This window comes from Cinclus cinclus, chromosome 14 (genome assembly GCF_963662255.1).
Source record: "Cinclus cinclus chromosome 14, bCinCin1.1, whole genome shotgun sequence".
Classification (NCBI taxonomy): domain Eukaryota; kingdom Metazoa; phylum Chordata; class Aves; order Passeriformes; family Cinclidae; genus Cinclus; species Cinclus cinclus.
Window position 1 is genome coordinate 19,759,315 of NC_085059.1, and position 15,442 is coordinate 19,774,756.

General features: G+C 59.9%; 1 protein-coding gene across 1 annotated transcript in view; it reads left to right on the forward strand.

Annotated features, from left to right (window-relative positions):
• ABLIM3 (actin binding LIM protein family member 3) overlaps nt 1-15,442 on the forward strand; it is a 43,725-nt gene that overhangs the window by 26,723 nt on the left and 1,560 nt on the right. Inside the window, exons 10-26 of the mRNA XM_062501984.1 lie at nt 675-858; nt 1,007-1,119; nt 3,130-3,256; nt 3,339-3,432; nt 6,192-6,279; nt 6,801-6,859; nt 7,075-7,146; nt 7,495-7,650; nt 8,490-8,519; nt 8,965-9,094; nt 9,863-9,961; nt 11,189-11,239; nt 12,457-12,591; nt 12,844-12,908; nt 13,434-13,581; nt 14,195-14,224; nt 14,608-14,666. Of these exons, the coding sequence (XP_062357968.1) occupies nt 675-858; nt 1,007-1,119; nt 3,130-3,256; nt 3,339-3,432; nt 6,192-6,279; nt 6,801-6,859; nt 7,075-7,146; nt 7,495-7,650; nt 8,490-8,519; nt 8,965-9,094; nt 9,863-9,961; nt 11,189-11,239; nt 12,457-12,591; nt 12,844-12,908; nt 13,434-13,581; nt 14,195-14,224; nt 14,608-14,666 (1,640 nt within the window). The remainder of the gene's footprint in view (nt 1-674; nt 859-1,006; nt 1,120-3,129; nt 3,257-3,338; nt 3,433-6,191; nt 6,280-6,800; nt 6,860-7,074; nt 7,147-7,494; nt 7,651-8,489; nt 8,520-8,964; nt 9,095-9,862; nt 9,962-11,188; nt 11,240-12,456; nt 12,592-12,843; nt 12,909-13,433; nt 13,582-14,194; nt 14,225-14,607; nt 14,667-15,442) is intronic.

A 15,442-nucleotide genomic window follows, 5' to 3' on the forward strand; every position in this document is an offset into this window, starting at 1 on the left:
CAGGCTCTGCTGCTCCCCAGGTCCCTCTGGCTGGAGAAGCCGTAGGAGGGAGATGATGCTGAGGCCAGGGCTGGCCACGTCTGCTCGGATTACTGTGATGGGCTGTGCACCACCCACACTTCCCACAGCAGGGAAGGAAGCGAGCCTGGGCTGGACACCTGTGGGAAAACAAGCAGGGAGAGCTCCAAGCCCGGTGTTCCCGGGAGCTCTTCCCGTCAGGGCTCGGCTCCATGCCCAGGGAGTGGGGATGGCTCGTGACAGAGGTGGCAGCTGTGCCACAGGGCAGGGACAAAACCTCTCCCCAGGGCACTCCCAGCTCTTTGCCAGCCCTGTCCTCATCTTCCTGACACCACGAGAGTACCGAAGGGAGGGGCTGGGCCCCAGGTGGGCACAGCAGGTCCAGGAGATGCCCAGCCCTGGGCATTGTGCGTGGTGCAGCAGCGCTGCAGTGCAGGGGCTCCTGCCCGCCAGTGGAAGTTGGCGGAGATGCAGATTGGAGGATTCCCTATGGGAATCCCAGTCCCACAGCCCAACACTGACATCTTGTGGTGCCGAGAGAGACCCCAGAGCTCAGATGGGAAGGGAAACCCTCGGAGATACCTGCAGGAAGCTGGAGAGGTGGCTCAGAGGTGGCTCAGGGACCTGCCGTGATGGCTGCGTGTCCTTTCCCCCAGTGTGCGGCTGCGACCTGGCCCAGTCGGGCTTTTTCTTCAAGAACCAGGAGTACATCTGCACCCACGACTACCAGCAGCTCTACGGGACCCGCTGTGACAGCTGTGGGGACTTCATCACCGGCGAGGTCATCTCTGCCCTGGGCAGGACCTACCACCCCAAGTGCTTCGTCTGCAGCACCTGCAGGTGAGTGGGAGTTATCACCGCCCAGGGTTGGTGACTTTTTGGAGGAGCCTGGTGCTCCCTGCTGGTCCTGGGAAAGGAGGAGCTCCTGGGCAGCCCTGCATGGAGGGGGATGAGCAGCTGACCCCTCTCCACCCGTCCTTGGCTGCAGGAAGCCGTTCCCCATCGGAGACAAGGTGACGTTCAGCGGGAAGGACTGCGTCTGCCAAAACTGCTCCCAGTCCCTGCTCAGCACCAAGCCCATCAAGATCCACGGGCCCAGCCGTAAGTTCGCTGCTGTCCTGTGGTGGATACAGAGAGAGGGACCCTGTGCCCCTGGAGAGGGTGACAGGATCACTTTGGGGCCACTGTGCAGCCCTGCGGGTGCCACAGAGGTCTGGGAGGAGGGACGGGGCAGTCCTGAGGCTGCAGCCAGGATTGGAGCTCAGGGCTGGTTTGGGAGTCTCCTCTGGGCTGTTTGGGACCTGGGCAGGTGGCACCACCCTGGCAGGCGCTGTCTGAGCTCATGGGGAGGTTCTGGAGCTGAGTCAGCTGCCTTGTGTCCAAGAGGTTGCCCTGGGAATCCTCTGGGCACTTTCACAGCACTGGCATTCCTTGCTGGGTCTGCAGGCACGGGAAGGTTTTTTCAACTCATCCCCTTGCCCTGGTGAACCGCAGGGAACCCCTAAAAGTCAGCTGGGGTGATGGACAAGCTCTTTTGGGTGGGTTTGGCCTCACTTTTCACCCCAGGTTGGGAAGACCTTCCCTTCCTGCTGTGGAGGTCAGTGCCTGACACAGAATCCTGCAGAGGGCCAGAGCCAGGACTCGTTGTCACCCACGGTCCTTGTCACCCAGTCACCGTGGTGGCACTGCTGGTGGTGTGGTTGGTGTTTCTGGACCCCCTGTGAGCCCCTCAAGCTGCCTCCCTCACCCCAGCCCTCGATGTGGCAGGGCTGGACTGAGCCAAAGGACAGGAATTCCTCATCTCCCTCCATGGGCTCCCAGAACCTGGCTCTGCCTCCCTCCCGCCTTCCTCTCCCTCCCCATCCCCTTCCCGGCGTTCCTCCAGCCCTGCAGCGGGGTCACCTGAGGATACCATGCCTTACTCACGGCAGCTGCAGGCACCAGAGCATGTCCCTCCCCACCCTGGTGACCCTGGCACTGCCACCAGCAGGGTGCCAGGGGAGCTGAGCGGGCTGCTGGTGCTAAAAGGAGGATGCTGAGCCTCCCCCTTCAGCCCCAGCCCTGCAAACAACCCCAAACCAGCAGGACCTGAATGAGGGAACAGATCCTGTTGACTCAGAAATCTTCCCCCTGCCTTGCTGGAGCAGGCAGGAGCAGCCTGGGATGCTCCTGCTTCCCCTGTGGCAGGGAGGGGGTTAAAGAAACCCCCCCTCCAGGCAGACCTGCTGCCCAGGGGAGGAGAGGACGAGCAGGAGGCAAGGTCAGGGGTCCAAGGCTCATGTGCTTCCTGCTGCAGCCTGCCTGGAGCCAGGGGAAGCAGGGGAGGAAGGGAGGCCGGTGAGCGGCACAGCGGGGCCGGACGTGGCTGCCAGACAGCACAGCCCTTCCTCTGCCGGACACTTCCCACCCTTGGGCACCTGCCAGGCCAGCCTGGCCCTCCCACAGCCCATCACAGCATGAGCCAGGCTGGAAAAGACCTTTGAGATCATCGAGTCCAACCTGTGACCTAGCAGCTCCTCATCAGCTGAGCCATGGCACCGAGTGCCACATCCAGGTTTTTTTTAAACACATCCAGGGATGGTGACTCCAGCGTCTCCCTGGGCAGATGATTCCAGATAAGAATTTTTTTCCTGATGTCCAACTGGCCTGGCTCAGACTCATCATCCTGAGGGAGATCCAGCTCTGTGCTGTGGCTTGGTGCCAGCCATACCTCAGAGGTCCCAGGTTTTCCTCCTGGTTCCCGTGCTGGGGACAAGCAGAGGTGGCAGATTTCTGTAATGAAATGATCCCCACGAGGCTGCCTCAGGAGCAGGGTGTTTGTAACAGCATTGTCCCTGGAAATGTCCTCTGGGGCAGGGCTTTGCTCTGGGTGTGAAGGGAGTCCCAGGTGACACACAGCAGCTGTGGGTGTGAAGGGAGTCCCAGGTGACACACAGCAGCTGTGGGTGTGAAGGGAGTCCCAGGTGACACACAGCAGCTGTGGGTGTCCTTGCCGTGTCCCAAATCCCCTCCTGCCCCTGCCATGTCCCAAATCTTCTCCTGTTCCTGCCCTGTCCCCTCCTGTCCCTGCCCTGTCCCTGCCGTGTCCCACATCCCCTCCTGTCCCCCCAGACTGTGCTGGCTGCAAGGAGGAGATCAAGCAGGGCCAGTCGCTGCTGGCCCTGGAGAAGCAGTGGCACGTCAGCTGCTTCAAGTGCCAAACGTGCGGGATCATCCTCACCGGCGAGTACATCAGCAAGTGAGTGCCACCGTCCTGCGACATCCCCGAGCTGTCCCCGAGGGGCTCACCTGCCGCTCACCCCTTCTGTCCCCCTCCCCAGGGATGGCATCCCGTACTGTGAGTCCGACTACCACGCCCAGTTCGGCATCAAGTGCGAGACCTGTGACCGCTACATCAGTGGCCGTGTCCTGGAGGTGAATCCCGGGGCTGCAGCCACCCCACGCCGGGCCGGGGACAGGGATATGCTCTGGGGAGGTGTGAGAGGTGCCACGCTCCATCTCTGGAGGTCGTGGCTCCTGCAGCAGCTCCGTCACAGCCTGACCACCTTCTCCAGAGGGTGGGGAAACAGCACCTTGGGTGCTGGAGCTCGGGGAAACAGCCAGAGTCACGGCGGCCTGGGGTGCTGGGACATGTCTGGAGGTGTGGGAACATCAGCCCTAAGCAGCTGCTGCCATTGCCCGGCTCTGGGTGTCCCCGTCACTGTGCCAGCAGTGATCCCAGCGATTTCCCGTTGCCTTGGAAACACATCCCGCACTGCTGCGGAGCCGGGCTGAGGGGCTGCAGCGCCCTTCCCGCGGGCAGGGAGCACCCCTCGGCAGGGCAGAAACCGGAGCAGGGGCTCCCCTCCCCTGGGGGAGGCTTTGCTGGGCAGCAGGAGCTGCGCTGGCAGAGCCAGGGAGGGATGCAGGGATTCCCCAGTGGAAGCAGGTGGCTGTGGGATGGGTTTTGGACAGTGGTGAGGGGAGTGAGGGATGGTTTTGGGGAAGGACAGAGAGGGCTGGTCCTTCCCATCCCCTGGAAGTGATGTGTCCTCTCGTGCTTTCTGTTCTGTCCCAGTGCTGGCAAGGGAAAAAAAGGCAGAAAATCCACTTTGAGCATAATTTAAAGGGTCAGGAGACAGAGAGAAGGAATCCTGGTGTGATTTTTAGACCCTGTGATGGCACAGAGAGGCAGCAATGCTGGAATTGTGCTCTGTCACTCCTGAGACCTCCCTTTCCACGTGGCTGAGCAGGAGGGAAGGGCTCCCACACCTCTGCCAGCCCCAGGCTGCAGTGGCAGGAAGCTGCACCCCAATATCAGAGGCACCAAGGCTCTGCAGGTGGGCAGGGGTGGCAGTGGCTGTGTGAGAGTTGACCCAGGACATCTCCAGCCTGTTTAGAGTGGTCCCAGAATGTTTCCAGCCTGTTTCCAGGCCCAGCACGAGCTCACTGGGTCAGCAAATCTTCAGATCTCTGCTGCTGCTGCTCCTCCCCTGGGCTGTGCCATCCCCCAAGAGCCCCGTGCCAGTTCAGAGCATCCTCAGGGACCCGTGGGTGTGAGCAGGGTGGTGTTACCTGGCTTGGGAGCAGCGGGAGAGGAGCCAGAGGGGACCTGGCATTCCTGTCATAAAAACATGGAGTGGGTTGGGTTGGGTTGGAAGAGACCCCAAAGATCATCTCGTTCCAACCCCCCCTGCACAACTTCCACTGTGCCAGGTTGCTCCAAGCCCCATCCAGCCTGGCCTTGGACACCTGCAGGGATGGAAGCCTGAGCTCCTCACCCTCCCTGGGATGTGTCTGCTCCCATCTGTGAATGCAGGGGCTTTAATTGTCCTCTCTGCCAGAGTGTGAAATGGAAAGGGTGCCTTTAAATTATTTAGGCATTAAGGAGTCTCCTAATGCTATCCTGGCAGCCTCCAGGCATTCCCAACTGCTCCAAGCTGCCCAGCCAGGCTTGGATGATTAATGAGTCTTTAAGGGACCCCAGTGATTATGAGCAGGTCCCTTCCCTCACAGCTCCACCAGCCTTGTACAAGCTGCAGTAATAACCAGAATAAAAGGAACAAGGTTTGTGCATAGTTTGGAGGTGTTGAGTGGCTTTTGGAGAAGGTTTGTGATGAAATGAAGTTTGGGAATGGGCTGGGACGTTCCTGGGGGAGCAGCCAGCCTCCCTCCCCATGGAGTGGTTTGGGTTGGCACAGGGCTATCCCCTCCCTGCAATGTAAGGAAAGGAAGAGGGCTCCAAACTCATCCTCCTACCTGTCATAAAACCACCTGCTTTTTCAGCATAAACTGGGGGGTCTAACTGCCCTCTGCACCCCAAAGACATTGAATTTCAGGTTGATTTTAAGGGCAGCCCAAGTTCTCAGTTATCCTTGCAGTGAATTTCCCTGTTGATCCTCCTGTTTCCAGCCTCCTCTATCATAACCCTCTTCTTTTTAAGCAAAAGCCTCATCTTCCCTCTGCCACCTTCAATTATTCTCCCTCTTCTCTTGGTTTATTACAGGAGTAAAAAGTTCTTTAGGGTTGAGCTGTAACAGCCCAGATTCCTGCTGCCCTGAGCTGGCTCCCAGCTCCCAGCCCATAATAGAAATGCTAACAGACACTTGGAGGGGGAGCAAGTTCCCAATTTCAGCTGTTAGCCCTGTCTAAAGAGCTGAAGGAGCAGCCCAGCTTCCTCTCAGCTGAGGAAGAGCCTGTCCCTAGCACTGAAATTGGAGCAGAAGAAGAGGAAAGTTCCTTTAGGGAGAGGAACTGGAGCGATAGGGAGATCTTTGGGGCCCTTCTTCTCCCTTTGCTGCTTCCCTGCTGTGATATCTGGGGCCAAATTTGCTGTTTCTCTTCAAATCTGTGGAGAAAGAGCTGGTGCAAAGGTCTGGCTGCAAAGGGTCTTGGCCATCCCCAGAGTGTCTGCTTTGTGGGGACACTGTCCCTGCCAGGTTTGGGACCTCGTGGCTCTGCTTGGTGTCGAACATTGCAAGGAGAAGGTTCCTGGTGTGACTCACAGCCCAGCAGGGTGAAAAACAGGGATGAACACTCTCTGGTTTTCTCCATGGGATGTGGAGGTGTCCAAGGCCACCCCGGACAGTTTGTTCACCTTGTCACAGTCTGGGGGCTGGCAGGGTCACTCGGGGACGGGGGCAGGTCACCGTGTCCTGCCCTGCTCAGGGGCTCCTCTCTGCTCACCCGTGCAGGCAGGAGGGAAGCACTACCACCCCACCTGTGCCAGATGTGTGCGCTGCCACCAGATGTTCACAGAGGGAGAGGAGATGTACCTGACAGGTAGGGCTGGGACCAGCATGGCCGGGGGGAGTTTGGGGTCTGGGTCCTTGTGGCACTTGGAAGGGTCTCTTTGAGCAGCAGTGCCAGAGATCCCCCTCTCCACTGCTGTGCAGCTCCTGTGTGCAAAAATCACTGCTCTGCACGAAACCTTCCCTGTGCTGAGCTGGGAACTCTTTGTCTCCCCGCACACCTGGGCAAAGCCCAACCTCTGCTCACTCCAGCCCAAAGGATGGAGGTGTTGTGGTGCCCCAAGCTCAGTGTCACCCCGGTTTAACCAGCAGGAGCAGGTTGGGCCACCCCAAATCCACCCGAGTTTGCTGTCCCAGCTGAGGTTTGGCCCCTGCCCTCATTGCTCTGGAGCTGTTCTGTTCCTTATCACAGACACACAATCCCCACTGCCCTGCACGTTGCCACGGCACTGCTGGAGGTGGCAGGGACACTGCAGGGTGACCTGGCTGACCCCTGACTGCGGGGGGGGGGACCGTGTGTAGGGATGACACTGTCCCTTTGCTGCCTTGCAGGCTCTGAAGTGTGGCACCCCATCTGCAAGCAGGCAGCCAGAGCAGAGAAGAAGCTGAAGGTAGGCAAGCAGGGTGAGGGGCATCTCATTGTCCTGCAGTCCCTGCTGGAATTGAACTGTTCTGGCAGTGCCCAAACCTGAGGCTGCCCAGAGGATGATGGGTGGCGTGGCTGGGGCTGTGGAAGTGAAATTCAGTCCCCAAACCAACAAGCTGCCTGCTCAGGGGTCCCTCCTTGCCATGCTCTCACCTGCCCTCCCCCTTTGTGCCTCCACAGCACAGACGGACTTCAGAAACCTCCATCTCCCCCCCTGGCTCCAGCATTGGCTCCCCAAATCGTGTCATCTGCGTAAGTCCAGCCCTGCCCCTCGCCCAGGGATGGGAACAGCAGCCTCCAGTGCTGCTTCAGTGGGACAAGCCCAGAATTTGGGGACAGCATGGACAAGTCCCCTTGTCCCAGCAGCGTGCCGTGCCACCAGTGCCATGGCACAGCTCAGGAGCACTCAGAGGGGCACGGTGCTGCCCTCCCAGCTCCTCTGCCCTCCCACTGCTGCCTCTCAGGCCTCTCCTCTTACCTGTCCCCGCTGCTGGGCTCTGTCTGCCCTGTGCTGACTCCACTCTGTGCGCTCCAGCCTCCCTTCCCTTCTCTCCTCCTCTTCCTTTCTGCCTCTCTGTCTCTGTCTCTCCCTCTCCCTAGGCTAAAGTGGATAATGAGATCCTTAATTACAAAGACCTGGCAGCTCTTCCCAAGATTAAAGCCATCTATGAAGTGCAGCGTCCTGACCTCATTTCCTACGAGCCCTATCACAGATACACGTCGGATGAGACGCTGGAGAGATATAGCTATGGGGAGGTACTGAGACTCCAGAAACCCTGCTGGGATGGGCCCCAGTCTGGGGGAGAACCGTGTGGGAGTTTGTTCATGCCAGTGGGAACAGTGCAGGGAAGTAGGAGTGGGGCAGGAACTCTCCCAGAGGCTCGGGGAGGGTCTGTGATGGAGGTAAAGTGGTGCTGCTGTAGAGTCAGAAAGATAACAGTAGGACATGTGCAGGGAGGGAGAGTGCTGTGTGAGAGGAGTGATGGGCAGGGATTCACCCCTCACAGCCCTGAGCCTGGCCCCTGGCAGATAGTCCTGCAGCCCAGCCAGCACAGCACCTCTGGAGCACCTCTGGAGCACCTCTGGAGCCAGGGAAGGGGCTGGGGCAGTGCATTTCTGCAGGGCTGTGCTGAGGGGATGCTCAGGGTCCTGCCTGTCCAGCTGGAGCTGCTGGTGAGTTCAGGGAGTCCATGGGAGAAGTGGGTCTGAGCATCTCACACAGGTGGGACACCTGAAGTGGTGCTGGAAGAGGATTTGGCAGCAGCATCTCTTCCATCCCCAAGATTTTGTCATAAGCCTGGTGTCACCAGCCCAGCGTGGTGCAGGCAGCCATGGCCTTCTGTGCCTCCCCCTGTCCACAGAAGTCTCTGAGAGGTGGCAGCTGCTGATTCTCCTGCCAGTTCCTCTCCTGCCCAGTGTCCTGCCCCAGTTCAGCTCTGGCTGTACACCAGTGCCTCTCACTTCGCGGTACCTCGGGGAAAACGAGCTGCTGTGGGACCCCAGTCTGCCACTGCTCCTCTTAACCGTGTGCTGTCTCTCTCTCTCTCTCTCTCTGTCTTTTTTTTCCTCCTCACTTTTCCTCCTGCTGCCTCCAGTCCCTGGGGACCCTCTCCCCATATTCACAGGTAATGTCCCTGTGGGCGCTGGGGGTCTGTCACCTGCTGCTGCCGCAGGATGTCCCTCTGCCCAGAGGCTCTGCTGATTCCAGGGTGTGGGGAGATGGGGGGACTGTCCTGTTCTTCAGACCCCAAAGAGAGCAGAATGGTGCCAGGGTGCAGCTTGTGCCCCATGAGGGAGACACCAATAACTGGGAACGAGTTCAAGGGAGGGGGACAGTCTCCATCTGGCTGACATCTCTGGCTGGATGCTGTCACCTGGTCCCAAAGCCTGGGCTCTGCTGCCTGTGCCTTGGCAGGGGGGAGGCAGGGCAGGCTGGGGATGCCTCCAGCCTCAGAGGACACAGACACTGCCAGTGTCACACACAGAGCTGCCCCAGGCAGGGGACCCCCATCCATGGGACACCTCCTGCCAGTTCTAATCCCGGTCTCTCCACACCTTTCCTGTCCCCAGGACATCTACGAGAGCTTTGACACACGGCAGAGACGAGCCTCCAGCCCTGGCTACATCGACTCCCCCACCTACAGCCGCCAGGGCATGTCCCCCACCATCCCCAGGTCCCCCCACCATTTCTACCGCTCAGGTGAGGATTTTGGCCACAACCCCAGGCTGAGCTGAGCTCACACCACCAAGTGGAGAGAGAATCACAGAAAATATCTCTGGCATTTCTGTGTTTTCTCATCTGGAAAGCAGCAGGAGGCCTGGGGTGGCCCATGATGCGAGCAGTGCCCAGCTGTGCACATCCTCTGGTTCTCCAAACTCCTGCCAGCAGCAAGGAGAGGCCAAGGGGGATTTGGAGTTCAGGCACGAGCTGAGGCTCGTGGAGGATGGGGTGGGAGACAGCTCTAGTGAAAACCCCTCAGCTGCCTTGGTGGCTCTGGAAGGGCTGTGCAGGAAGGTGCTTGTGCCCAGGGAGCTCCTTGCACATGCACGCACCCCCGGAGCATGGCAGGGGAGCAGATTGTGCCTGGGCCGTGTGTCCTGTCCTCTGGAGCTGTGGAGGAAGGACTGGAACACTCCGAGGTCACTTAGAGCCCCTCCAAGGGCTCTCATCACTGCCTGCCTCTGCAGCACGCTCGGCTTTCCTGGCAGTGCTGGGGCAGCGCTGCCCCGGGCCGGGCACGCACCGGGCTTTCCTCCGCATCCCATCCGCCTCCGGAGGTGCGGGAAATCTCAAATCTCCGCCCTCTCCATCACTGCCACTCCTGGACCGCGTCCCGGCGCACATCCCCGTCACACACCGGGTCACCCGTGCTGTTCTAACACCGCTGCATTTAACACCCATTTTCTTCTTCTGCCTCTTGTTCTCTCTCTCGGTCGCTCACGGCTGCTTCTGCTCGGCCCCGCGTAGGCACCGAGAGCGGGCGCAGCTCCCCATACTATAGCCAGTTAGATGTGAGGTCCTCCACTCCAACCTCATACCAAGCACCCAAGCATTTCCACATCCCAGGTAGGCTCCGGAGCTTCCCCGCTGCCCCGGGGGAGCGCCGTGTCCGTGGCATGCCCGCATGTGCCATCCCCGCTGTGTCGCATGTGTAGCTCCGCCGCCTGCCTAGAGCCAGCTGGCAGCAGGATCTACCCCTGGTAGAGGCCATCCATAAACAGGACCTACGGCTTGAACCTTCCTCCTTTCTGCCCCCCTCCCCTCACCTCGTCACCACCCGGAGGTCCCAGAGGCGCTCGGAGTCTGCTTGATCCTTGCAACATCCCTGTCCTTCCTCTTCCCTGCCCTCCCTCCACTCCCTACACGAAGACGAGTGTCCTGGTGAGAGCCTGTCCCCCTGCCCTGCCTTCCCCCCAGGGTCACCAGCCGGAGCGTGTGTTCCAGAGGCGTTTCCACACCCATCCGCTACAGATGATTATTTTATACTCCCCCTAGGGCCCGCCGCTCCCTCCCCCCAGTGTCTTCTGGGCTTGCCAGATGCCTGCTCCCCTTCTGCAGGGATTGCAGGGGTCCACCAGGTAAGGGCCACCAAGCCACTCCCGGCCACGCAGAGCCCACGGGGACGGGGAACGGAGCGGGCAGGAAGGGAGAGATGGGTTGGGAAGCAGGCAGAGCTGCCCAGAACCCCTCAGCGGGGTCAAACCCCCCACACCATCCACTCAGCTGTTGGCATCTCCCCGTGCCCCAAAAACGTGGCACCCTCCCTGACACCCTGAGGACACCCAGAGGCTCCCCCAGCTCCGCTCCCATCCCTTCTCCTGCCGCTCGGTGGTTTATGGATGGCCCCCTCCCTGCTCCGGCGCCAGGCTCCATCCAGCTCGCTTTCCCTCCCGACTCGCTCTTTTCTCTCTCTCTCTGCTGCGGAAAGAGGCTTTGGCTGATGTTGGCTCGCCCCAGGTAGCTCGCAGGCGGTTCTTGCAGGTGCTGGCACCCCGAGAACGCGCCCCGGGTGCCTCGCTGCCGGCTGGCAGGCTGTGCCCTCCTGTGACCCGGTGCATGCTGTCGCTGGGTGCTCACTGCATGTCCTGTCACATCGGGACCGTGCTCCTGTGCCCGTGCCGCCGGCCCCGGAGCCCTCCCGGGTCACTCGTGGGCTCCGAGGCCCGTGTGTGATGGAAATGTGGCGTGGGGGTGGTGGCTCCTGCAGGACCCGTGTCCTGTGCGCCCTCAGTATTCCCACACTGATCTCCCTTTCCCCCTTTTTTCTTCCCTTTCTCTCTCTTCTCCAACCAGCTGCTGGTGAGAGTAACATCTACAGGAAGCCCCCCATCTACAAGCGCCACGGTACGGTCTGGCTGCTGTGTCCCCTGTCCCCATGTCACCCCGAGGAGGGGACTGGAGTGTTCAGGGGCTGGGTGGGACATGGGGCAAGGTTTGGGTGCTGGGTTTTGGTGGGATGCTCCTGCTCTGGGCAGCAGAGTGGGTTCAGGGAGGGACAGGTGTGACTTTGAACCGTGTCCCTGTTGTGAGGGATGGAGCAAAGGCTGGCAGTGACACCAGGGATGGCTGTGGGAGGGGCAGCAGAGGGGATAAGGGAGTCAGAGCAGCCTCAGAAAAGCCATTTGCAGTTTCACATGCAGCCCTGGGGGAAAATCGCAGCCCACCCACCCTGGGTGGCTGTACCAGCTTGAAGCAGGCCTGGGGGTGTTGCAGGCTGGGGAGGGTGTTCGGTGGCCCTCGGTGTTTGGTGGCTCTCAGTGTTTGGTGGCCCTCGGGGTTTGGTGCCCCTCGTTTTTTGGTGGCTCTCAGCGGGGCTGCCTTGCACTGTCCCCTCTTGTTCCTGCTCTCGGAGGGCCAGCAGCTCCCCTGAGCAGTAACTGTGTCTCCTCTTTCTCCCTGGGCTCTCCCCATCCTCCTGCCCAATCCCCACTGCCTGCTGCTGGCTGCTCCTGCTGCTGTAAGTACCTGCTGGGTCCCCTGTGCCTGCCGGAGCTGGTGGATGGCTCTGTCACCTCCTGTCCCTGCTGCTCCTTTCCCTGTGACTCTCCTGGTCCCTGGTGCAGCACAACTCTTTCCTGGGCTTCCCCTGGTGCTGTTGAGGCTCTGTCCCCAGCCTGAGCACTCTGTGTGTCCCTGCCCTGCCAGAGCCCCTCTGCTCCCCCCCTGCTGCCACCTTTACCTGGCAGAGCCCAGAGAGCCCCATGGAGGGGCTGCTGGGTCTGAGCCTTCCTCCATCCCCTCTCTCAGCTCCTGGGGACAGGACAGGACAGCACAGGGTGGCACTGGTAGGTAGCACTGAGATAAGCACGGTGCAGGAGCCAGCACTGTGGGCTCTCAGCCACTCGGGTCCCTTCCCAGCCACATCAATGACATCCTCTGCTTGTCACTGTCACTGTCCCCACCGTCTGCCTCAGCAGTTGGAAAAGTGATTGTTCCCAGCTCTGCTCCGTGCTATCCCAGACACAAATCCCTGGCAGTCACTGGGGAGGGAAGAGGATTTGCCTTCATTTGGGGTGGGTCTCTGCAGATCCTCACCTTGGCTCTGCCCTCTCCTTTTGCAGACATCCCCTCCGCAGCCACGAAAAGCAAAACCAGCGAGGACATCGCGCAGTCATCCAAGTACAGCCCCGCCTATTCCCCAGATCCCTACTACCACTCTGAGTCGGAATACTGGTCCTTCCAAAGCTCACCCAAAGGTAACAGATTCCCCTTGGGCTGGGAGAAAGAGAAACTCATTCCTGCAGATCCTGCAGGTTTGCTGGGAGGAAAAACCCCGTTTTGAGTTGGGTCTGGACACAAAAGTGGGGTTGGGCTGAGATACCTGCCAAGGTGATGCCAAAACCCGAGCAGTCTCTGGGAGCCAGCTGTGCCAATGCAGTTGGGGATTGTCCCCTCCCTGCCTGCCCCTACTTTTGTCCCCATCTGACCCCTCACGTGTCTCCTTGCAGCTCCCCGGGCCCGCAGGTTCTCGTCAGGTGGCGAGGAGGATGGGTACGACCGGGGCATGCACAAGGTGAGTGCCAGCCCAGCTGGGCACAGAGACTGCACCAAACTGGCCCCAGTTGGCTCTGGGGAGAAGGCTCAGCCCAGCTCTGCCACCCGAGGAGGTGCCACCACCCTCCCTGCTGCCCTCAGCCATGTGTCCCCTCCTGGCCACCCCCAGTGTGGGCTCTGAAGGAGAGGGATAGCATCCCCTTGTCCAGGCACCCCTCTCTCCCCAGCACCTCATCCTCAGGAGATGCCAAGCCCATGTCAGGGGATACCCAGAGAGCTGGGAAAAAGGAAAGGAAAGGAAAGGAAAGGAAAGGAAAGGAAAGGAAAGGAAAGGAAAGGAAAGGAAAGGAAAGGAAAGGAAAGGAAAGGAAAGGAAAGGAAAGGAAAGGAAAGGAAAGGAAAGGAAAGGAAAGGAAAGGAAAGGAAAGGAAAGGAAAGGAAAGGAAAGGAAAGGAAAGGAAAGGAAAGGAAAGGAAAGGAAAGGAAAGGAAAGGAAAGGAAAGGAAAGGAAAAAGGTGCAAGGTGGCTTTTCCCTCCCTGTCAGATCCAGAGTGGCATCGGGAGGCTGATCCTGAGGGAGGAGATGAAGGCTCGGTCCAACTCCTACGCAGACCCCTGGACGCCCCCTCGCAGCTCAGCCAGCAGCAGAGAGGCCCTGCACACAGTGGGCTACGAGGGCTCCCTCAATGGCTGTAAGGCCGTCCCTGTCCGTCCCTCTGTCCCACCCAGCACAGCCCCAGCCCCTCGGGAGAGGGAAGAATGGGATGAGGGAAGGGCTGATGAGAGGTGCTGGGCATGGAGCTGGGATCTCAGGGTGGTCTTTTCCTCCCTGGAGGGTTCTGTCCATTCCCTGTGCCCCAGATGGGATGGGGAATTGCTCAGTGGTGTCCGGGCAGCCTGGAAGTGCCTCATGGAATGGCTGAAGGATCCCTTGGGAATCTGGCAGCACAGCCACGCCGAGGTTGCTGTGACCTGTTTTGGGCTGGCAACTCTGGTACCTCCTGGCATCCCAGGGCTGCCTGGCTTGCACTGCTCTGCTCAGGGCACCCAGCCCTGCCCCTGGGGCCATGGGAGGACTGGGAGGGCACTTCAGAGCCTGGCAGCACAGACAGCCCTGTCCATTCCATACTCTCCTTCCCCACGGCACATCTGCCCTCCCGGAGCTGTTTCGGGATGCTCAGGGAGCCCCTCAGCCCTGTGCCCTCCTGGGAGCCCCAAGGAGGATCTGTGGGGCTGGGAACGGGCAGTTCTGCACGGCATGGGGTGCTTGGCCCTCCCTGACAGACGGCTCTGCTCTCCTTGCAGCTCCCCGAACCCACTACCTGGCCGACAGCGGTGAGTGCCTGACCTGAGCCCTCCCCAGCTGCTCCCCCAGCCCAGGGTCCAGAGCCTGAGCTGGAGGAGCTGCTGGGACCAGGGAGGGGTAAAGGGAAGCAAAGAAGGAGCCCTTGAAAGCCTGGGTTGGGGTAGAGTGAAGCAGGGCAGAGAGGATGAGTCGGGGAAACAGGGAGATGAGAATGCTCTGACGGGTGAGGTGGGACGGCTGCCCCAGGAATGGGACTTTGGGGAGAGGAAGATCAGCGTGGGAGGAAGCCAGGCTGGAAATGAGCTGGAGCTGGAAGGAGACAGAACTGGGAGCACAGAGGCAGAGGGTCTGTCCGGGGGTGTGAGGCTCATTCCTGCTTTTCCCCTGATGCCCCTCGGTGGCTTCCTTGCAGATCCCCTCATTTCTAAGTCGGCCTCCCTTCCTGCCTACAGGAGGAACGGGCTGCACAGGGTAAGTGCATTCCCCATCCTCCCAGACATTCCTTACTCTCCCAGGCTCCTCCAAGCCCCTAGTGCTCCCTTTCCACGACTGGGATGTCCTGTTTTCCCCTTCTCTGCATCCCTGCTGTCACTGCTGCCCTGTGCCAATCCAAAATGAGCCTCGTTGGGCTCCAAAGTGCCCTGTCCAGGCAGTGTCTGCCCTGAAACTCCCACAGGGCAATTTCCAGAGGGATGCTGGTATTGCTTTCCAGCAGAAGAGTTTTGCTTTATATCCTGGGCTCGGGATTGCTTGGGATCAGGAGTTGTGCTCCTGCCTCCTTGTGTCTTGTCCATCCCTCTGTCCCACCCGGCACAGCCCCAGCCCCTCGAGAGGTCTGCAGGGTGGAGAGGGAAGAATGGCATGAGGAAAGGGCTGATGAGAGGTGCTGGGCATGGAGAGGACACAGTCTCAAGCTGGGTCAAGAGAAAATTAGGTTGGATATTAAGAAAAAGTTTTTCTCTGGAAGAATAATAAAGTACTGGAATGGTCTGCCTGGGGAGGTGGTGGAGTCACCATCCCTGGATGTGTTTAAAAAAGACTGGATGTGGCACTCGGTGCCATGGTCTAGTTCAGGTGTTGGGTTGGACTCGATGATCTTGAAGGTCTCTTCCAACTTAATAATTCTGTGAATTCTGTGAATTCTGTGAATTCTGTGACCTGGGCTTGTCACTTCACCTCCTGTCTGGGTTTCCCTGCTGGTGGGTGGGGACAAGGTGTCACTCTGAGGGTCTGGAGGAGCCTCCCTC